We start from the raw sequence: 23,309 nt of genomic DNA on the forward strand, positions 1-23,309 counted from the left end.
TATTGTTTGGAATGAAAACGTGCACCCAGACCGTCCTTTTGTGGAAGAGATTGGACATCTCTGCCACCAGACCTGCATTTCTTTTACAGATTTCACCCTGTTCATGACCATTGGGTGGCAGCATCACACAGTGGAGTGTACGACAGCACCACACATGGTGTGTCTGGACAGAAACATCAGACAATGCTTTCTGTCTGCACTATTTTTAATCCCGTCATGAGGATTATTGTGAACTCACAGATCTTTTTACACTTACAAATTTACAGGCTTTTTTTTTTTTTTTTTTTTTTACAGGTTTTTTGAGATTTTCTCATAGTCACATTTAATTCAGCTTGAACTGTTGCCCAGAAAAATTGCTTACAGTTTCGGAGTCCAACTAAAATGTGGTCACTATACTTAGTTAATAATAAATCTATGATAAATCTTGAATTCTTCTTCTTCTTTCGGCTGCTCCCGTTAGGGGTCACCACAGCAGATCCTCAGTCTCCATACCCCCCTGTCCTCTACATCTGCCTCTTTCACACCAACTACCTGCATGTCTTCCCTCACCACATCCATAAACCTCCTCCTTGGCCTTCCTCTTTTCCTTCTTCCTGGTGGCTCCATCCTCAGGTTTCTTCTACTGATATACCCCATGTCCCTCCTCTGCACATGTCCAAACCATCTCAATCTCACCTCCCTCACATTGTCTCCAAAACGTCCTACATGCGCTGTTGGCACTTGAATAGTATTGGTATAGCAATACAAATAATAAGCCACTGGGAGGCACTCACTTCCAGTAATGTTTTTATTTTTTATTTATTTTTTTTTATCTCGGTCACACTGGATCTGGAGCCTAAGCCAGGAAAGCAGAGGTGAGGAAGAAACACACCACAGGTGGGACGGCTCTGACATCACAGTGCACCGGGCACACACACACATTTTGGAGACTAAAAAATTATGAGGAATCCCACATTTTTATTCTGAGAACACGTGAATCACCTCACATCAAACCCAGGAAACCCTGGATTTGAATCAAAATTTGATTGTGTTCATTCAAATTAAAAATCATTTATATAAGTCTGTTAAATCGGTTTGTTTGTTTTTCTTTAATAAAACGTTGACTCTGGACCTGATTCTGAATGTTAGAAAAAAAGAATACTGATTTCTCCAGGTTAATATATTTATAGCTTATTAGTGTGAGACGGCAATAGACTAAAGGCAAACTTTTATATAAATGAATAATAAATGACGTGAATAATAAATGACATCATACATTCAATCCATGTATAGTTACATCATGTGTTGAAACATCATTGAAACAAGTTAGTTTGTACTACTTAAATTAAACCAGAGAAACAGCTGCTCCCTTTAGCGTCTCTCAATTCTCTCTCGGAACAAGAAAAAGACAACCTGATTATGAACAAGCGCATTTATATAAACATGTAATTTTCCTTGTGGAGGAACTGTTGATATAGTCTGTTATAGCAAATTAATCAACACCTTCTGACCTTTAGATCAGATAATTCAACTGTGCTTGGTATGAATGAATCAAATAAAAAAATAACAGAAAACACAATTTATGAGGAAAATGCAGGGGGACTTGCCTGGCGCTCTCAAACGTAGCAGAGGAAGATTTTCCAGCAGCTCCAAAACCCACCCCAACAGCCAAGCCCTCTGAATAAAAAAGACAGACAGACACACACACACACACACACACACACACACACACACACACACACACACACACACACACACACACACACACAGAGGGTGAGATAAGTGATCATGTCCTCTCAGTGAGGACGGTGTTAGACACTAGTTCACCTGGGAGGAATCTGTCCACTCCAAATATACCAATATGTACTCATGCATTATTTAACTTAACATATTTAACACACATTAAGTTCAGAAATAATTCAATTTAACTTTGTCTTTCCATACTTTATAGTGTAATAAAACTAATTATAAATGTATTAAATGTACTATTGTGATATCGATCTACACCAGTAGTAGACAGCCAGCCAAACTACAGCCAGCCCCCACATAAAAAATGACATTTTTAAAGTTAAATACAAAAATAGTTTTTTACTCATATAATATTTGGATTTGATAATCAGCAAAAATCTGTACTGACTTTTTCCGGCTTTAGGTCCACTGTCATTACGAGAGTCAAGTCAAGTCAAGTCAAGTTTATTTGTATAGCGCTTTTCACAACAGACATTGTCTCAAAGCAGCTTTACAGAAAACAACAGTGAAGGTGAATGGTGTGCGTTTGTCCCTGATGAGCAGCCGTGGCGACAGTGGCAAGGAAAAACTCCCTTAGATGATATGAGGAAGAAACCTTGAGAGGAACCAGACTCAAAGGGGAAGTCTTTTTTCCCACACAAGAGAGAGTGGCCTCTAGAGGTGAATCACTGACACCACATGCTGTTTGTTTATACATGTGAGACAGCGTGCTGTGCAGAGAGTGCTATATTATACTATGTATAATCTATTAATTGTATATTTATATTTCTTAATTAACATTCATATTTATATCATTCAGCACATTTTCATGATTCAGTACTTTTTTTTGTAATAATGTTCAGTGCTATTATTTTTATTCAGTATGCGTTTTAAAAAGTAATTGGTAGATTAATCGGTTATCTGCAAGTACACTCCAACTTAGCTATCGGTAAAATTCACTGTCGGTCGACCTCTAATTATTAACATATTAGCATAAATATTTGATGAAACGTTGTACCAGTGTGAGCTCATATGCACTCTGGAGCATCTACAAGGACCCCAATGTATAGGGCTGCATTCATCGTTCCAAGTGAACAGTCTCACCGTCCCATATTATGGTGCTACCACCACCATGCTTTACAGTTGCAAAGTGAAAAAGCAGCACATGGATTTTCCCAGATGTAGAAATAATTACAGCTGTAATTGTATTCTTGTATTTTAGCACATTTAAAGAAGTCCTAATGAAGGACACGGGTAATGGATTTGTTCTAATTTATTTCTTACTGCTGTCTGAATACAAATTTGAGCCCATTATCATCTCATTACTGCAGTGTGAACACTGTGTGGTACTGCAGGAACAGTGTGTGGTACTGCAGGTTCCACACAAGCACACACACACACGTGTGTGTGTGTGTGTGTGTGTGTGTGTGTGTGTGTGCTTGTGTGGAACCTGAGCCCATTATCATCTCATTACTGCAGTGGAAATGTGTGCTATTAATTATGACATGGGTGCAAATGGTTTGCACCCATGTCATAATTAATAGCACACATTTCCACTCTGGATAAATGCAGGTGGTAAAAGTAATGAAATGTCCATGTGGATTTAACAGCAGTATTTAGAGAAGGTAACCTCTGCTGAGTCAGGGGTAATTAAAGATGTGTACAGTAATGTCAAATAAATTAAAACTTCTCCTTCATGTTTATGCAAATTTTGTGATCATATTATTGGTTTATGAGCAGGTCACCCTATTAACCACCAAGTGTTTAGGCACACTATAGGTGCAGATATCCTAGGGGTGTAATGGTACACAAAATCCATGGTTCAGTACGGTTAGGAGGAAGAAATGCAAATCATAAAATTGCTTGTGATTTTTTTTTATTAACGCAGTTTATTATTATTAACATTAATTTTTTTATTATATTGATTAAATTATTTAATGTATTAAATTGGCACAAATTAAATAAAATTAAATAAACTGAAAAATGTATCAAATAGTTTACATTTGTTAGACCCCAATTGAATAATACAGATGTGTATGTAAGGGTGTGTGTGTGTGTGTGTGTGTGTGTGTGTGTGTGTGTGTGTGTGTGTGTGTGTGTGTGTGTGTGTGTTGTGTGTTTTAATATTTAAAGATATGATCCTCTTAACTGTTTTACTTATTTCAGCATGCATTAATAAATGTTTATTTCTTTCATCCGTCATTCATTCTCTCTCTCAATATAAGGAATTTTCAGGATTTTCTCCTTATAAGAGAAATTCTTGATGCTGAACATAAAACGCTAAAGAATCCATAGCGCTAGCGTATTTTAGGTACGGATTGTGTAGCCACAGCAACACTGCGCTAACTTAAGTTTCTTTTTTATACCCCTGGCATTGTGTACGTTTTCTGAAAACAGATTGTAACTATGTTCTGCACGTAAAAAGGTTTGCATTCGTGACACAGAACTACAAGTCTGGTACGAATACGTGTACCGTTACACCCCTAATATATCTGTATTTAACGACCATGTGACATCACCTGAGGTCACTACATTACCCAGAATGCAATACCAACGTTCAAGTTTGTTTATGTTATGGTTAGGGGTTTACATGATTTATGTTGTTCAAATGTTGTAAGTCTGCTAATTCTGTTACCCATAATGCACTCCTGCCTATTGAGAGAGGGGTGTTGGAATTTCCCATGAAGCAGTGTTCCTCATCAAGCTGTGATCTATGGCCTGCCTCGAGACGTCTGGTTTGCACACAGTTCATTATTTCTTTATGACTGTGAATGCTAGGGTTCACCCATTAGTTCCTATAGGGTCCGGATAATCTCAGTTTTCCCAGAATTCCATGTAGAATTCCAGAACACAAGGTGTTTGGTAGAAATCATCGTGACCTACACTATGCCAGTTACGAGTGGTCATGACAGACATTTAAGGCCCAAGCTTTTAGTGCCCTGTTGTTTATTCTCCGTTCATTTTCTTTGGGTGAAAAAAAAACCTGTTTTGGTCATTTGATCAATAATGTGAAGGTTTGTGTTGCTGGTGTTGTTGGGACTAGTTACACACTGAAAATGATATTGAAAATATCATATGGCTCCTGTATGACAACTTATTGCTCTCTGGTCCAAGAGGAGGAATGTGTTAAATCAAAGAAAAATGCAAACTTGTTGAAAAGCATGTGGGGTAAATTCTGCAGTTATTTGCTGTCTTTAAAGTTCTAAATCTTAGAGTTTACTGAAAGCTGTAGAAACAGCAGCCAGGGGTTGATGGGTACACCACAGTTGCTTCTGCTTCCTGACACATTTGAGATGTGCACAGGTGTGTGAGGGATTATTTCTCAGCACAGCATGCAGTAAAGTGTAATTTGTGCTCGGAATGAGACGATGCAAAGCCAAAGCAGACGGAAATGGCAGACATGGTGATTTGTATAATTATAGCAGCAACTGTCCATTATCTTCCACTCTTAGTGAAGCAGCAGTCATTGATCACAATCCACTGAATCCACTTTAATTATTCATATTAATTCATATTAATATTGATGCAGGTCCTGACTCACAGTGCGATGGGAGCAGGAGGAAACTGAAAAGCAGCTGTATCAAATAAAATAAAATAAAATGTTTATTTGTCACATGCACATACCGTAATTTTCGGACTACAAAGCGCACCCATATATAAGCCGCAGCCACTGAATTTGACAAAATTTTTTATTTTAAACATAAATAAGACACACCTGTCTATAAGCCTATAAGCCTAATGTCTACATTGAAACATTTTGGGAATAGCCTGCCGCCGCATTTTTCGGGTATTACTGCATGTGTGGAAACCGAGGAATATGTCCTTATTATTTTCTGATGCTCATTTCTAAGTTTCTTTGACTAACCCGTAACACTGTTGCCGAGAAAAATAAAAAAGCATGAGTTTTGAAAACCTGTCTGTGCTCATATGATTACTGTTGTAACTGGAGTTAGTGAGCTCTCCCTTCACCCAGACTCAACACGTTACAACGGCTTGTATCTAAACAGTAGCCGACCAAGAAAGTAATTGTTCACTGTCTTCCTCCTTCCTTTCACAACAATTTCTCTCGGGAGTTTTTCTTTTGACATCGTCGTGCGTTTAAAAAAAATCTCCCGATGCCGTGCAGCTCAGAACACAGGTGAGGTGCGTTTTTTCGTTTCCGTTCAGACTTTTCATTGGTCTAATGTTATGGGGTTCAGTTTTTTGGCTTGAAGGAAAAATACATAAATAAGTCGCTTCGTTGTTTAAGCCGCGGGGTTCAAAACGTGGGAAAAAGTAGCAGCTTATAGTCCGAAAAATACGGTATATACAGGGTACGACATGCAGAGAAATGCTTATTACGACGATCCGCATGAGGAAATAGGATGGGGAGAAAAATAATACAAAGTAAAGAGAAGTCTGATAAATGAAGTATAAAAACTATATAAAATAAAATATAAGAATATATAATTTTATTTTATATAGTTTTTATACTTTATTTATCAGTCTGTACAATCCTAATGCAACCTTTCATTACAATAAAAAACGAAGCGGCAGCTAAATCCTACACCTCTGTGTACCACATCACTGGTGCATCTTTGAACAAATAAATGGAGCTAATACATGACACAAGTCCTGTGTGGAACAAAAATAACTACGGAAGACCGTCAATGTTATTCTGCATGGCATTATGCACAGCATGCATTATTCAATCACTACCATTTCTGATTACACAAAGAATAGTAGAGATTACATACAGAAGGGTAGAGATTAAAACATCTTGGCAAATTCTGAGGTGTTAAATGCTTGTTGGCTGCTTTTTTTTCATCACTCTAGTCCAACTAATTCCAAACCATTTTAACTGGATTAAGATGGGTGGCTATGGAGGCCAGGTCATCTGATTCAGCACTCCAATACTATCCTTCTTACACAAAAAGCTCTTGCATAACCAAGAGGTGTGTTTTGGGTTATTGCCTTGTGGGAAAACAAACAATTTCCCACTAAGTTTAAAGGACAGTTCTCCAAAATCTCTTCTGTGCGTTGTTCTTCTGAAGTCTCCTCTGAACAGTGGATGTTAAAATATGTTTGCACTGTACAATGACGCACCTCTATGTAACAGATGTTAATTGCAACTTTCCATTCCCTTCCAATATCCCATTATTCACTGTCACACACACACTGACAATTTTCACATTTCTTTCTTTCTTTCTTTCTTTCTTTCTTTCTTTCTTTCTTTCTTTCTTTCTTTCTTTCTTTCTTTCTTTCTGAATTGCCTGTTGCACTCTGTTTTTTATGTAGCATCATCTGTCAATATTGTATTTATTTCTAAAAGTTACAATTATTTAATTTCAGTCTGCTATTTAAATATTGTTTGTGTAACTTGCTGCTGTAACACAGCATCCCTCACGGGATCAATAAAGTATGTCTAAGCCTAAGTCTGCCACCTGGACTCCTAGAAGCATTCAAATAAAACTGCAATTTCTCAGACTGGTAATTCTTCTGCAGCAGAGGTAGTTCTTTCCTGGGTCAGTCCTAATGATACCCAATCGCTATTGAATTGTAGCATTTAATGATACAGCATTTTATATGCAATTATAGCATTTGAAATGCAATAGAGATTGCATTTTGGTAAGTTCTTGAGATTTTTTTAATGACTGACCTTCATTCCTTAAAATAATTATGGATCTTTTCTCTTTACTTAACTAAGGGTTTCTTTCCAGTAGTTGTAGTGGCACTAATTGGACTATTGACTCTGTAATCACCCTTTTCTCTGTACAAGACAAATAATGGTCTAAAGCCCATTAAGAAGGCAAGAAATGTCGCAAATGAACTCTTGACAAGGCACGCCTGTGACCTAAAAACCCTTCCAGGTGACTACCTCGTAAATCTGATGAAAGAATGGCATTAATTTTGCCAATCTGGCATCAAAGCTACATGTAGCTACTCTGAATAATCTATTAGATAAAATATATTTTGTTATATTAAGTTACTGAGTTATTTAACACATTTCTTTTATTTACATCACTCCATACATGTTAATTTATATTTTGTATGTCTTCAATATTAATGTACAATGTTGAATATAATAAAAAATAAAGAAAAACTACTGAAGAAGAAGGCGGGTGCAAAACATTTAGCTATTACTGTAAATCAGTACAAGAAGAGTGTTTATGAATAGTTCTTTAATCTGGTTGCTTCTTTGTACAGATATGAATATGACTGTGCTAGTGTGCAAATATCTCTTCACACAAATACTGTCAGGGATTTACCCTGCCACGCCCCCCTCTGTAGCTGTCAGGGATTCACCCTGCCACGCCCCCCTCGATAGCAGTCACGCTGCTTCCCAAAATTACCGACAGCTGTGGCTCATGAAAGATCAGACTACATAAACTCACGTTCTTGAGTCACAGGCTGTCGGTCGTTATATTGTCAAGCTGGACAATCGCGTGGCTGCGCGACCGCCGGCTGTATATGCGAATTCCACTTCCGACTTGGATTACTCATTGCCGAAGGCTTTATGGATTATGCTTGGGACATTCGAACTCATAGCGGACAACGCGTATCGAGCGGATGTCTTTGTTTGTTATTTTCAACGGCTTATGAGTGTTTTTGTGTTGTACGGTTTTTTTAAATAAAAGGACAATGATCGGACTATATCGGCTTCCGCGTCTGCAGCCTGACAAATACGGCTCATTAATGATTCCCAATTAAGCAGCTGCATGGAACAGATGTGTTTACTCTTCCAGAAGTGACCTGAGGATTTAACAAAGACCAAGACTAATACTGAATACACTGAATTATTTGTTTATTTCTGCTCACACACGCTAATATTTGAATACAAAATGCTAATCAAACCCTGCAGCTCTGCTCAAGCTCATTTCTCAAAAAGTGTAAAGCTGCAGTTCTGTTCAGAAGTCTACAACATCCTCATTCCGTAAGATAAAGTTTTCTTCTGTACATGTCAGAAAAACAATGACAAAATTTACATTCACTAACATTTATTTTCCAAAATGTGTCTGAAAATATTTATGTTTGGACTGAAAGTGTGAGAGCAGCACATGTATTCCATGTATTTTGTGTCCCTTAATTTTATCTGTCAGAAGACAATGGAGACTCTGACATACACCAAGCAGTGTATGAACCTTGACACAACTGCTGATGGGGTTCTGAGTGAACAGCGCTTGGATCTCTTCACCATCCTGAAACACCCTAGACCTCTGTCATGCCACTATGCCTGGTCCACAGAGACCCTAGAACCTCCCACAAAGCGCAAATTCAACATAAATCTAAAACTGGAATCCTCCTGTCATCAGTGCAAGTGAAAGTCCTTAGTATATGGCCTAAGAAGATGACTTTATTGCTTTGAAAACACCACATGCCAGAAGAGCCTGCACGCTACTGCTGAGTAGAATTATTTTTAAAACACTGTTTTAGCTTTGACTGTTACACTAAATGTTTCAGCAAAGCGAGATGAGATACAGGTTTAAAGATGTTTGTCCAAATTAAAGTTATTGGCTGCTTTTATACTTGTTCCAGGGCATTCTAATGTCTTTGTTACAGTCTTTCTTTAACCATTACGTGACATTCTCCATATCTTTATAAGGGCGGTACCACTTAGGAGCCATGAAGATGACTCTGGACTGCAATCAATGCAAACAGACTTGATACACTGATTTGGGACTACAATTGAGACAAACCTTTTTGACAAACTTTAGCTTACTGTATATATCAGAGACCTTCAGCCATATCAATTATCGATAGGTTTTCTTAAGTCTCACACTGCATAACTTGCATAAAATGCTTTAATTAGTATATTTTAGTATATCTATGATTGCAGTGTCTTCTGCAGCATGTCTAGCAAATCTAAAGTTTGCATTTATAATACTGATCTTTCTGTGAGCATCTAGCCAGTGCTGCAGAAGGACTTTTTAATGCAAATACTGCATTACTGCCATTCCCAAAGGCACATATTTCAAAGAATAAGCCATTGATCTTTGAACCCAGCCATTAGGGTTGCACAAGCCAGTGCACTCTTAATGCCAGTCCCATTTAATTAATTAAGAAATTTCCCCACTGTGGAATGAATAAAGGTTTATCTTAAGCCCGGAGGGTTTCATTAGGAAGGGCATCCAGCGTAAAACCTGTGCCAAATCAAATATGCGGATCACGAATCAGAAAGGATGATCCGCTGTGGCGACCCCTAATGGGAGAAGCTGAAGGAAGAAGAAGAAATAGCTAGAAGTTATTCTAGCTATTTTTTATTTTTTTTGCTAAAAAAAAAAAAAAAAAAAAAAAAAAAAAAAAAAAAAAAAAAAAAACCACTTTAGATTTCAGACATAATCGGCTTGATTATTGACTATTAACTTTTCCACTTTAGCTTTAATTTTGTGATATATGATATATGTTTATAGTCATGAAAATGAAACCATGCTGTTAGCATGTACATTTTGAAATGCAATGCTCAACCAATGTAAGTTCAGTTTCTGCATCTTATAATATCAAATATCATTATATTAATAAAACTTTCTTTTCGGCTTCTCCCGTTAGGGGTCGCCACAGCGGATCCTCCGCACGTTTGATTTGGCACATGTTTTACGCTGGATGCCCTTCCTAACGCAACCCTCCCCAATTTATCCGGGCTTGGGACCGGCACTAAGAGTGGCTGGGGATGGTTCCCTGACCGGGAATCGAACCCGGGTCGCAGTGGTGGAAGCGCTGCATCTTAACCATTAGACCACATTATATTAATAATTTCCTTTTTTTTTTTTTATTCTCACACACACACACACACACACACACACACACACACACACACACACACACACACACACACACACACACAGTACTTAAGAGTTCTCATATACACTTCATATACATCATTCAGGCCTTGTGACTAACAGCACTCAGATCAGCTGGTAATTAAAACTGCAGTCAAACAGGCTATAAAAATGCATGGAAGTCAACACGCCTAATCTGGGAATATGTTAACGTGTGTCTGACAGTTTTGTTTTAAGCAATTGATTACTAGTCATCTCATGTTTAAAAGAAAAGCTATTTGGAGTAAAACTGAGGGATTAAACCAATCAATTCACCAATCAATCATTCCACTACCTTTAATAGCATCTTATTTAAACCTGAGTTGGACTCTCTCATCCAACGTTCTCATTCAGCACTCCAATCAACACTCTGACCAAACACCACAACCTATGCTTTCCTCAACACTCCCATTCAACACTTCCAACCATGATGTCTGTTTTGGCCTACACTGTTCTACTGATGAATAAATTAATTGTACAGAATGTATCAATATTACATGAAAAACGAATACACATGGTCAGAATTGGGCACCAAGGTGTAATGCTTGAGGACATGGTGCAGTTAAACATTTCTTGGCAAAAGAAGATAATACCAATCATTACTTCAATGCCCCAGTAGCAAATCATCAAGTCATTTTTAACAGGTTTCATAAACAAATTTTGAGCCCAGTGGCCTAAGTGGCTTTCCTATACACTAAATCAGAATGTAATAGAATCTCAATGTAATAAAGTATGATTAGTATTAATATTAACAAACTACTAGGTATCACAAAATGTCAGGTATTATCAAAATGATCTCTTTTTATCCGTTAAACGGCTTTTTTCAGAAACTGAAATCAGTGACAGCTAACTGTCAGAGTGGGGATGTGTCTTGCTGAGAAACAGCTGAGCATCAAACCCTGCCCTCAACACATCATTTAATAGCTAAAGCATGTTATTTGCATAAATATTAGATCAGCAGATCTAGAGCAAGAGACAGAGAGATATGTAGTATATTTTTATCATATACTGAATATTTATCATAGGAGACATAAAGCAAACAGATCAGCTTCAGTGACATTAAATGTCAGGTGTTTCATATGAAAGCTTGAGTTTGTTATTGAATTTTACACACACGAACACATTTTTTCACCGATCCAGTTTAGACTATTCATAAGTAAAAGTGTGGTTCAGAAAGGTACACAAACGCCACGCAGGCGCGCACACGCACACACACACACACACACACACACACACACACACACACACACACACACACACACACACACACACAGTTTTAAAGACATAAATTCTGTTAAACTTTCTGTGAGAAGAAAAAACAGGAACGGGGAAAAATACTTACCAGGAATGTTGTGTATGGTTATAGCCAGAATTAACAGCACTATCCGTCTCCAACTGCTTTCTGATTGACAAATAACTTCCTGTGGTCTAGAGCCCACATCCTTCTCTTCTGCTACTTGGCCCGATTGGGTTGCTTTTCTTCTCTGGTAAACGTCTCCATTCTCTATTTTATCTGTAACAAAAACAGAAACCAAAAATCAGTGTGGTACTGAGAAATACTGCTTTGATTCTAACTCAGATTAAATTCAAACTTGGTGTAAAGTCAATTTTAAATAAAATAAAAATCATCATGCAACCTTCACATTTTTCCATTTATTTTGCAGTAATTCAGCATGCTGTTGACATCTTACACTGCAAATCAGTTTTTTAATAAAACTATGCAGTCAACTGTACTGGAAATCCTGGACACCAAATATTAAATCATTCCTCTTTGAAACTAATGAAATAGCTATTTTGTTGCAGAAATGTAAACGCTGCAGTCCCTTTTGTGAGATACTGTATGTCACACTATCAGTCGGAAACCACGGGGCATCACAAATTAGAGGTTGACTGATTCATTAGTATTACTGAGTAAGTTGATTGCTGAAACTATAGGCTATCGCCAAAATATATAAAACCATACCTACCAATAGTTTTTCCGGCTTGTGTCCATTTCTGGATTAGCTAAGAAGGGCCACTGTCTTAATGATTAATGTTTGTTTTTAAATGTGCATGCTGCATGAAGAGTGCTATATTTATTAATTTTATAAATAATCTTATTAATTAATAAATAATAATAATACTGCTACTACTAATAATAATAAAAAATAGTCATCTTTTTTATTATTATCTATTATTTATTAATTACATAATTATATATATATATATATTTTTTTTTTAAATGTTCAGTACTATTTAACATGTAGTGTTATGTTTGTTTGTTTTTTATTCAGTATACATTTTCAAAGCTATCGGTTGATTCATCAGCAAGTACGTTCCAACCTAGCTATCAGTATCGGTCCACTATAAAATCTAGCAAAAGATAAAATGACAACATCTAAACAAACATGAAGATCAGAGAGCTGTATATGCTGGAAATGCAAGACATTTTAAAAGCTGCGGAAAAATGAAATTTTTCATTTGAAAAATGCGGAAATCAATCCGAGGCACTGAAAAACACTTGACAAAATCTAAATATACAGAAGACGACAGCTCACTGATCTTTAGTGATCAAACTCATGATAGTAGCAGCAGAATAAATTCAGAAAAAAGTCTACAGTAACATTCTGTTTGCAAATTTACAGAAAAATGTAAAAGAAACTTCACCATGCAGCAAGACAATGGACCAAAACACAACCAACACAACAAAGGACTTCAGTGAGTCACAGACCTGAGGCAGTTATTGTAAGCAAGAGATACACAAGCAAATATTTTTATTTACTTTCTTATTTACAGATTATAGTGGAGTGGACCTTCTGCTTACTTAACAGTTTATATGGTATGATATTAAAGGTTCTATACTTTATGTTGTATAACACATTCACTAGATATGAATACCAGGAACTACAATCTAAACTCTCAGTTAACATTCATCGTCATATCTCAAATTCAGGGGGGCTTGTGGAAATGGTAGTTCCCAGAAACTTGAAGGTCTCCACAGATGACACAGGGCTGCTGGATATTGTGAGGTGGAGTAAGTAGTGTTAGGGTGGTCCACTGACAGATGGCAAAGGTTACAGTGAGCTTTAGGAGTTTGGAGTGGAGAATTTCTGGGATTATTATATTAAAAGCCGAACTGAAATCGACAGAAAGAATCCAGGCATATGTCTCTGAGCAGTCAAGGTGTTGCAGAATGTGTCATCCACTAATCGGTTTGCTCGGTAGGCAAACTGTAGGCGGTCCAACAGCTGTTCTTTCACATTTTTCAGGTGGGCAAATACCAGCTGCTTAAAGGTCTTCATGATGACAGATGTCAGAGCGTCAGTCCTGTGATAGAGTGTTTCTTGGGGTAGATAGTTTAAAGCAGGAGGGGACTTCACACAGCTCCAGTGATCTGTTAAAGATAGGGAAGATAGGAGCCAGTTGGTCAGCACATGCTTTGAGACAGTAGGGGGAGACACCATCTGGGCTTCCGTGGCCTATCAAAGTTGTTTAAGTTTGGCTGTGAATCATGGCTTGTTGTTTTTAAATGTGCAGAAGGTATTGGTTGGCACACACACTTAACAAAAATAGAATGTCAGTTCAAGCTTTAAAGACACTCTAATCAGTGTGGTCATAGCTGTCTTGTAGTTCCTGATTTGGCTCACTGGTCCATCTCTTGACTGTTGGAAAAGGTTGAACCAAGCAGTGATTGCCCCAAAGTTGCCCGAGGTACAGAGCGATATGCAACAAATTGTGAATAAAAACAGAATGCAATGATGTGGAAGTTTCAAATTTCAATATTTTATTCAGAATACAACATAGATCCCATATCAAATGTTTAAACTGAAAAAATTTATCATTTTAAGGGAAAAATAAGTTTCAAATTTTAAATTTCATGGCATCAACACATATCAAAAAAGTTGGGACATGGCCATGTTTACCACTGTGTGGCATCCCCTCTTTTTTTTTATAACAGTCTCCAAACGTCTGGGGACTGAGGAGGCAAGTTGCTCAAGTTTAGAAATAGGAATGTTGTCCCATTCTTGTCTAAAACAGGCTTCTAGTTGCTCAGCGGTAGAGCATTCTCACATTTAGCTCCTAAACTTTGGAATAATCTTCCTGACAGTGTTCGGGGCTCAGACACCCTCTCCCAGTTTAAGTGCAGATTAAAAACGTATCTTTTTAGCAAAGCCTACACATAACATACGTCTCACATCATAACATTGTGCTCCAGAACATATGATCACATGCACATTATCAACTTGTGCTGTTAATATCATGAACAGCATCTACGATAATTCCTCTCCACTGCTTCTCTTTCTCTCCCCATCCCGAGGCTTCCTGAGGTTTGGCCAGCTTCAGTCACGTCCCACCTCGTGAAGATTATGGACTTTAAATAAGTAGATGCCGAACTCGCAAACATCCTGAATCATCTAGAGACATACCAGTGCCAATTGGATCCCACTACATGTGTGGAGTTTTGACATTGGACCTCTTGGAGTGTTTAAAGGCTCTGGCATGGAGAAGCTGGTGCTGGATCTGTGATGATCACAGATGTTGAGCTCAGTAGCTCCTAGTTTTATAACCATAAAGACTGTATAAAACTGTAGAAAGAACATTACTTATAATCTTAAACTCCAGTACTCAAGTTAGTTCTCACTCTCCAGTGCTCTGTATTGTTGAAAATTTATGATCAAACTCTTGATTCCTCTCAAGGGTTCTTCCTCATTACATCTAAGGGAGTTTTTCCTTGCCACAGTCGCCATGGCTGCTCATCAGGGATAAATACACACCATTCACCTTGACTGTTGATTTCGGTAAAGCTGCTTTGAGACAATGTCTGTTGTGAAAAGCGCTATAGAAATAAACTTGACTTGACTTTACTTTACTTTACTTGACTCAACTGTTTTTGTCGCATCTTCCTCTTTATGATACGCCAAATGTTTTCTATGGGTGAAAGATCTGGACAGCAGGCTGGCCATTTCAGTACCCGGATCCTTCTTCTACACAGCCATGATGTTGTAATTGATGCAGTATGTGATCTGGCATTGTTATGTTGGAAAATGCAAGGTCTTCCCTGAAAGAGACGACGTCTGGATGGGAGCAAATGTTGTTCTAGAACTTGGATATACCTTTCAGCATTTATGGTACCTTTCCAGATGTGTAGGCTGCCCATGTCACACGCACTCATGCAACCCCATACTATCAGAGATGCAGGCTTCTACACTGAGTGCTGAAAACAACTTGGGTTGTCCTTATCCTCTTTAGTCCGGATGACATGTCGTCCCAGTTTTCCAAAAAGAACTTTAAATTTTGATTCGTCTGACCACAGTTTAAATGAGCCTTGGCCCAGAGAAAACGCCTGCGCTTCTGGATCATGTTTATATATGGCTTCTTTTGTGACCTATAGAGTTTTAGCTGGCAACGGCGAATGGCACGGTGGATTTAATTCACTGACAATGTTTTCTGGAAGTATTCCTGAGCCCATGTTGTGTTTTCCATTACAGTAGTATTCCTGTATGTGATGCAGTGCCGTCTAATGGCCCGAAGATCACGGGCATTCAGTATGGTTTTCTGGCCTTGATCCTTACGCACAGAGATTGTTCCAGATTCTCTGAATCTTTGGATGATATTATGCAGTGTAGATGATAATAACTTCAAACTCTTTGCAATTTTTCTCTGAATCTCTGAAATCTTCACTTCTGAGGGGCTCTTTTTATACCCAATCATGTTGCCAATTGACCTAATAAGTTGCAAATTGGTCCTCCAGCTGTTCCTTATATGCACATTTAACTTTTCCGGCCTCTTATTGCTACCTGTCCCAACTTTTTTGGAATGTGTAGCTCTCATGAAATCCAAAATGAGCCAATATTTGGCATGACATTTCAAAATGTCTCACTTTCAACATTTGATATTTTATCTAAGTAATTTTTTGGCTACTTTCTAATTTTAGAGAGTATTAAAGATATAATCAACTCTTACTCTGTACTACATTTATGATACAATAGATGTACATTTGCTGCCTGTGAGTGACTTTTTAGCACCGCTGACCTGATTTTCAGTCCAAAAAGAGCTGGAATAAATTCCAAACACTATGAGAAGCAGCTACTGAGAACTCTTTACACCTATGCATTACAGAGAAAGTTTAAATTGTAATAAAACTACTTCTACTACTGCTACAACTAAAAACAATAATAATGCTTTTGGATATCAAGCAATCAGCTCTTTATAGATATAAAAATATCTACCAAACAATATATATATATATATATATATATATATATATATATATATATATATATACCGTATATTTTTTTACTTTGTACTGTGTACCACTGTGTATAGTAGAAATGACTACTTGACTTGACTATCGTATCTAATTTCATTGCAGTTACTTTTTACACGTTTCTGTTGAGTTTTATGCCACACTTCTTCATGGTTTGACCTTTTTGACCTGCACATTTGTGTGTGGATAACTGAACTAAACTAAAAGAAAACTTTCTTTCGGCTTCTCCCATTAGGGGTCGCCACAGCGGATCATCCGCATGTTTGATTTGGCACATGTTTTTACGCTGGATGCCCTTCCTAACGCAACTATCCCCATTTATCCGGGCTTGGGACCGGCACTAAAAGTGGCTGGGGTTGGTTCCCTGAGGCTGGTTCCCGGGGATCGAACCCGGGCCGCAGCAGTGAGAGCACCGCATCCTAACCACTAGACCACCAGGGGACGGATAACTGAACTAAACTATTTCTACTAATTTTCAAACTAATATTTCAGACTTATATTTTGCTGTAATGAAGCATGTAAACTGAAGGAGGTTGCACAGAACATTCCTATAAATAGATGATGAGCAGGTCTTTATGTGTAGAGAAACAATGTTTTCCAGTTGTAGGCATACATGCACATATCTCGGTAAAGAACAAACATCAAAGTGCAGAACTGAAAGTTTGCTGGATCAAACTAACAATCCCAACCAGATTTACTAAAATTCCATTATAAAAAAAATGCTTTTCATTCTGACGTGAGTGTGTTGATGAACGCCAATCAGCTGTAAATTACCGAGGGAGCTCAAGACACAGCTGATTTATATTTAGTAACACCCACAAAGCTCCATGAAATGCAGAGCTCAAAGAAAGCATCTTGTCTGTCACTTACTGCGCACACACACACACACACACACACACACACACACACACACACACACACACACACACACACACACACACACACACACACAAAGCCATTTTGAGGTCATCAATTCTTTTGTCCTGATTTACTGTGTAGTTTTATTTGTTTCATTTATGGATTTCTTCTGGCTTTCATTAACAGGATTTGACAGAGGTTTAATTAAGTGCATGCATGTTCAAATACATGAAATATATCCTGCACCCATACCATGCAGTAACTCCTTATACATAAATATACATTAATCTATATATACCCATGATGGATTTTATAAACTAGAGTTCAATTAATATATCAAATTTGTGGTGCAAAAAACATGGCAAATAAATTCATTTGTATCTAAACTGATTCATTAGGCTCAATCTGAATCAGGCTCCTGAATCACCTGACCAGGTGAAGGATACAAGAGTTACTAAAAAAAATTAATGCATTAATGATGCTGTTGTGGGTTTATGACAGTTTCTTCCCAATATATATTTAATGCCTAATAAACTAACCTAAGAATCTGTGCACTGGTATAACGGATTACTAACTCAATGATTCTGAGCATTACAATGATGATTAAAGCTACAGTATACTTTCAAAACTCTGGTCAGTGCTACTAGAGAAGCACAACATATTTATTTAATTATTGAAGGTCTGTCAAGAAGTCCACTTCACAGCTAAACACACATCATATCTCAAATTGTAAGCAATAACTTAAAAAAAGAAAGCTACAACTTTTCACACAACAAACTCATTATTTAAAGGTCACCATAACACACCGCAGGATATCGAGCCGATATATATAAAAAAAAAAAAAAAACAGTTCCTAATGATAACCATAACTCTTTTCGTTTACCTTTTTTTCTGTACCATTAAATTGCACACTCGGTCATTCCAGCCTTCTGGTGACGGACACATGGAACAAACTAAATGAACCTGCTAGGATTCCACCAGCATTAACAGAACCAGAACAATAACAGTGTCTCGACTAATGTAATCCACATCAACACACAGTAAATAGTTTTATAATAAATGCCCCAAACTAACACATTAACCACAGGATTAATTTTTAAGCATTTAATGTAGTAGAAATATACTCCCAAAATCAGAACTGTCAGGGTTTCATCCCTGGTGATGCTCTGCCAGGCCTCTCCTGCAACTGTATTCAGTTCCTGCTTGTTCTTGGGGCATTTTCCCTTCAGTTTTGTTTTCAGCAAGTGAAATGCATGCTCAATCGGATTTAGGTCAGGTGATTGACTTGGCCATTGCATAACATTCCACTTTTTTCCCTTAAAAAACTCTTCGGTTGCTTTTGCAGTATGCTTTGGGTCATTGTCCATCTGCTCTGTGAAGCACCGTCCAATGAGTTCTGAAGCATTTGGCTGAATATGAGCAGATAATATTGCCCGAAACGCTTCAGAATTCATTCTGCTGCTTTTGTCAACAGTCACATCATCAATAAATACAAGAGAACCAGTTCCATTGGCAGCCATACATGCCCACGCCATGACACTACTACAACCATGCTTCAATGATGAGGTGGTATGCTTAGGATCATGAGCAGTTCCTTTCCTTCTCCATACTCTTCTCTTCCCATCACTCTGGTTCAAGTTGATCTTGGTCTCATCTGTCCATAGGATGTTGTTCCAGAACTGTGAAGGCTTTTTTAGATGTTGTTTGGCAAACTCTAATCTGGCCTTCCTGTTTTTGAGGCTCACCAATGGTTTACATCTTGTGGTGAACCCTCTGTATTCACGCTGGTAAAGTCTTCTCTTGATTGTTGACTTTGACACACATACACCTATCTCCTGGAGAGTGTTCTTGATCTGGTCAACTGTTGTGAAGGGTGTTTTCTTCACCCGGGAAAGAATTCTTCGTCATCCACCACAGTTGTTTTCCGTGGTCTTCCGGGTTTTTTGGTGTTGCTGAGCTCACCAGTGCGTTAATTCTTTTTAAGAATGTTCCAAACAGTTGTTTTGGCCACGTCTAATGTTTTTGCTATCTCTCTGATGGGTTTGTTTAGTTTTTTTCAGCCTAATGATGGCTTGCTTCAAATTCGAAATGGCACAAATATTTTTTATGAAAATAAATGAAAGTAATGAGATCTAAGGACAAGGAAATAAGATGATCTGTTTTTTTTTTTTATCTCAAGCATGTGATATAGGACACCAGTCTATGACAAACAGTTGAAACTTTATGTTCGTAAAAAACCTTTTCGTTTCAATCACTGTATCGCCACTGTGTGGCTGAGCAAACCAAGACTAAGACTGGGGATATTAAGACATTTTTTTAATGTAATTCCACGACAATGTGCAAGCAGCAACAGGTACTTTAAAATCATAAACCCAGTGTTTAGTGTAGCTGCCTTTCCAAAACACTGGAGCAGCTAAATCCCTCGAGAATTTGCCCACAAATTGGCAATCATTCTGAAAGGTGCAAAGAACGTACAGATTGGCTCTATTCCCAATGAACTTTTATTACATAACACTAAAGTGTGACACTTCATGACCTTTGACCATATTCTGTAGGTCACTCAGAGGAGAAACCTACTCATTTCAACAGATTTCAATGACTTTAAATGTTAAAAAAAAATCAAACTTGCATCAAAATCTTTAGATAGAAACTAATCAGCTACATAGGAAAATCTAAACCATTTAATTTATCACATATTTAGGAGCTTATACAGTGGACAAACTTAAAGCATAATCACAGAGGAATTCCATTTGCCTTTACATACACAAAAGAGAAAGGAAATCCATTCAGCACATTTAAACACCTCTAATCTTCCTACATGAACAGAATAAACCCCCCTTTCTCTTAAAAAACAATTACACAGTAGAAAAACACAATCTCCTTTGTTGTCATAAAGGAATTAGTCATGGTGAGGGATGAACATGAAAAAATATGCACAGCAGCAAGTATAAAATAGCAGCAGGTGAATTTGCGCTGCAAATAAATCTGACCAAAATCGATAACTTTTGAAAACAGCATTAGCGTATTAGCGTATAGGGTATACATGAAGACAAAATATTCTTGTAAATGTTTTGTAAGTAATGATGGTGTTTTAAATTACGCAAATCATCGGGACACTAAACGGAACATTTGCTATAGGTCTACATAAGTCTGCTTAGTCTTAATGTGGGAGGTAAAGTGGTGAATGCGAGAGATAATTTAAGAGATAATGTGATGAATGTGATTGGTAATGTGAGAGGTAAATTGATGTTAATGTTAAGACGGTTCTCACACTGCTTTGCACACATTCCTTTGTTAGTTCAGTATCTATAGAATATTTACGATGTTAGTATGCAAGGTATACAGGGAGTCTTTATCTGGTCTCACACATCTCCGGCTAGTATATCCTCTTGTCTAAACAGGAAACAACTTTAGGTCAGCTTTCTCTCCAATGTGTGTATATATACGTGTCTGCTGCCTGCAATAAACCGAAGAAGAACATTTGCTGTGTGCTGTGTGATTCTTCCCTGATATCAGAAAGGCACTATGAGCATCGCAGGTCGTATGGAAAACCTCTACAAGAATTAAGTTTTGTTTGTGCATGATAAAAAATCTGACAATTGGTGAATGTGAGGGGTAAGTGAGAGGGAAGGTGATAAATGTGAGGGGTAAAGTGAGAGGTAAAGTGGTGAATGTGAGAGCTAAAGTGAGGTAAAGTGGTGAATGTGAGAGCTAAAGTGAGGTAAAGTGGTGAATGTGAGCGCTAAAGTGAGGTAAAGTGGTGAATGTGAGCGCTAAAGTGAGGTAAAGTGGTGAATGTGAGAGCTAAAGTAAGGTAAAGTGGTGAATGTGAGAGCTAAAGTGAGGTAAAGTGGTGAATGTGAGCGCTAAAGTGAGGTAAAGTGGTGAATGTGAGCGCTAAAGTGAGGTAAAGTGGTGAATGTGAGAGCTAAAGTGAGGTAAAGTGGTGAATGTGAGCGCTAAAGTGAGGTAAAGTGGTGAATGTGAGAGCTAAAGTGAGGTAAAGTGGTGAATGTGAGAGCTAAAGTAAGGTAAAGTGGTGAATGTGAGAGCTAAAGTGAGGTAAAGTGGTAAATGTGAGCGCTAAAGTAAGGTTAAGTGGTGTATGCGAGGGGTAAAGTGAGGTAAAGTGGTGAATGTGAGGGGTAAAGAGAGGAACAGTGGTGAATGTGTGGGGTAAAGTGAGATAAAATGGAGAATGTGAGGGGTAAAGTGAGAGGTAAAGTGGTCAATGTAAGAGGTAAAGTGATGAATGTGAGAGGTAAAGAGAGGGGTAAAGTGGTGAATGTGAGGGAAAAAAGTTAAAGGTAAAGTGGTGAATGTAAGAGGTAAAGAAGTAAATGTTGGAGGAAAAGTGGTTATTGTGAGCACTAAAGTGAGAGGTAAAGGGGTAAATATGAGGGGTAAAGTGAGAGGTAAAGAGGTAAATATGAGGAGTAAAGTGAGAGGTAAAGAGGTAAATATGAGGGGTAAAGTGAGAGGTAAAGAGGTGAATATGAGGGGTAAAGTGAGAGGTAAAGAGGTGAATATGAGGGGTAAAGTGAGAGGTAAAGTGGTGAATATGAGGGGTAAAGTGGGAGTTAAAGAGGTGAGTATGAGGGGTAAAGTGAGAGGTAAAGTGGTGAATATGAGGGGTAAAGTAATAGGTAAAGGGGTGGAAGTAAGAGGTGAAGTGAGAGGTAAAGAGGTGGAAGTAGGAGGTAAAGTGGTGAAGGTGAGGGCTAAAGTGGTGAATGTGAGGGGTAGAGTGAGAGGTAAAGAGGAGGAAGTAGGAGGTAAAGTGAAAGGTCAAGTGATGAATGTGAGGGGTAAAGTGAGAGGTAAAGAGGTAAAAGTAGAAGGCAAAGTGAGAGGTAAAGTGGTGAATTTAAGGGGTAAAGTGAGAGGTAAAGTGGTGAATTTGAGGGGTAAAGTGAGAGGTAAAGAGGTGGAAGTAGGAGGTAAAGTGAGAGGTAAAGTGATGAATGTGAGGGGTAAAGTGAGAGGTAAAGAGGTGGAAGTAGGAGGTAAAGTGAGAGGTAAAGTGATGAATGTGAGGGGTAAAGTGAGAGGTAAAGAGGTGAATGTGAAGAGTAATGCGAATGTACATTTGGTGTAAATACGTAAGTCAGTCGTGCATGTTTAAACCATTTGGTCATTGATCATGATCATTTACACACAGCCATCAGCAATAGCATCAACACACAGCATTAACACACACATCCATCAGTAACACACAGCATTAACCAGCAGTCGTCAGTAACACACCGCATTAACACACCGTATTAACCCACACCAATTAGTAACACACCGCATTAACACACCCGTTAACACACCGCATTAACACACAGCCATCAGTAACACACAGCATTAACACACCCTTTAACACATAGCCATCAGTAACACACCGTATTAACACACAGCCATCAGTAACACACCGCATTAATACACAGCCGTCAGTTACACACAGCATTACCACTCAGCCATAAGTAACACACCGCATTACCACACAGCCATCAGTTACACACCGCATTAACACTCAGCCATAAGTAACACACCACATTACCACACAGCCATCAGTTACACACCGCATTAACACACAGCCATCAGTTACACACACAGCATTAACATACAGCCATCAGTTACACACACAGCATTACACACAGCCATCAGTTACACACAGCATTAACACTCAGCCATAAGTAACACACCGCATTACCACA

At 38.0% G+C, this 23,309-nt stretch overlaps 1 protein-coding gene across 3 annotated transcripts in view; it reads right to left on the reverse strand.

Moving 5' to 3' along the window:
* slc39a11 (solute carrier family 39, member 11) overlaps nt 1-23,309 on the reverse strand; it is a 121,043-nt gene that overhangs the window by 17,772 nt on the left and 79,962 nt on the right. For all 3 annotated transcript variants that reach the window (XM_083557173.1, XM_083557171.1, XM_083557172.1), the window contains exons 6-7: nt 11,845-12,015; nt 1,587-1,656 (exon numbers count right to left, since the gene is read on the reverse strand). In XM_083557173.1, the coding sequence (XP_083413299.1) occupies nt 1,587-1,656; nt 11,845-12,015 (241 nt within the window). The remainder of the gene's footprint in view (nt 1-1,586; nt 1,657-11,844; nt 12,016-23,309) is intronic.

This window comes from Silurus aristotelis, assembly GCF_946808225.1.
Source record: "Silurus aristotelis genome assembly, chromosome: 12".
Classification (NCBI taxonomy): domain Eukaryota; kingdom Metazoa; phylum Chordata; class Actinopteri; order Siluriformes; family Siluridae; genus Silurus; species Silurus aristotelis.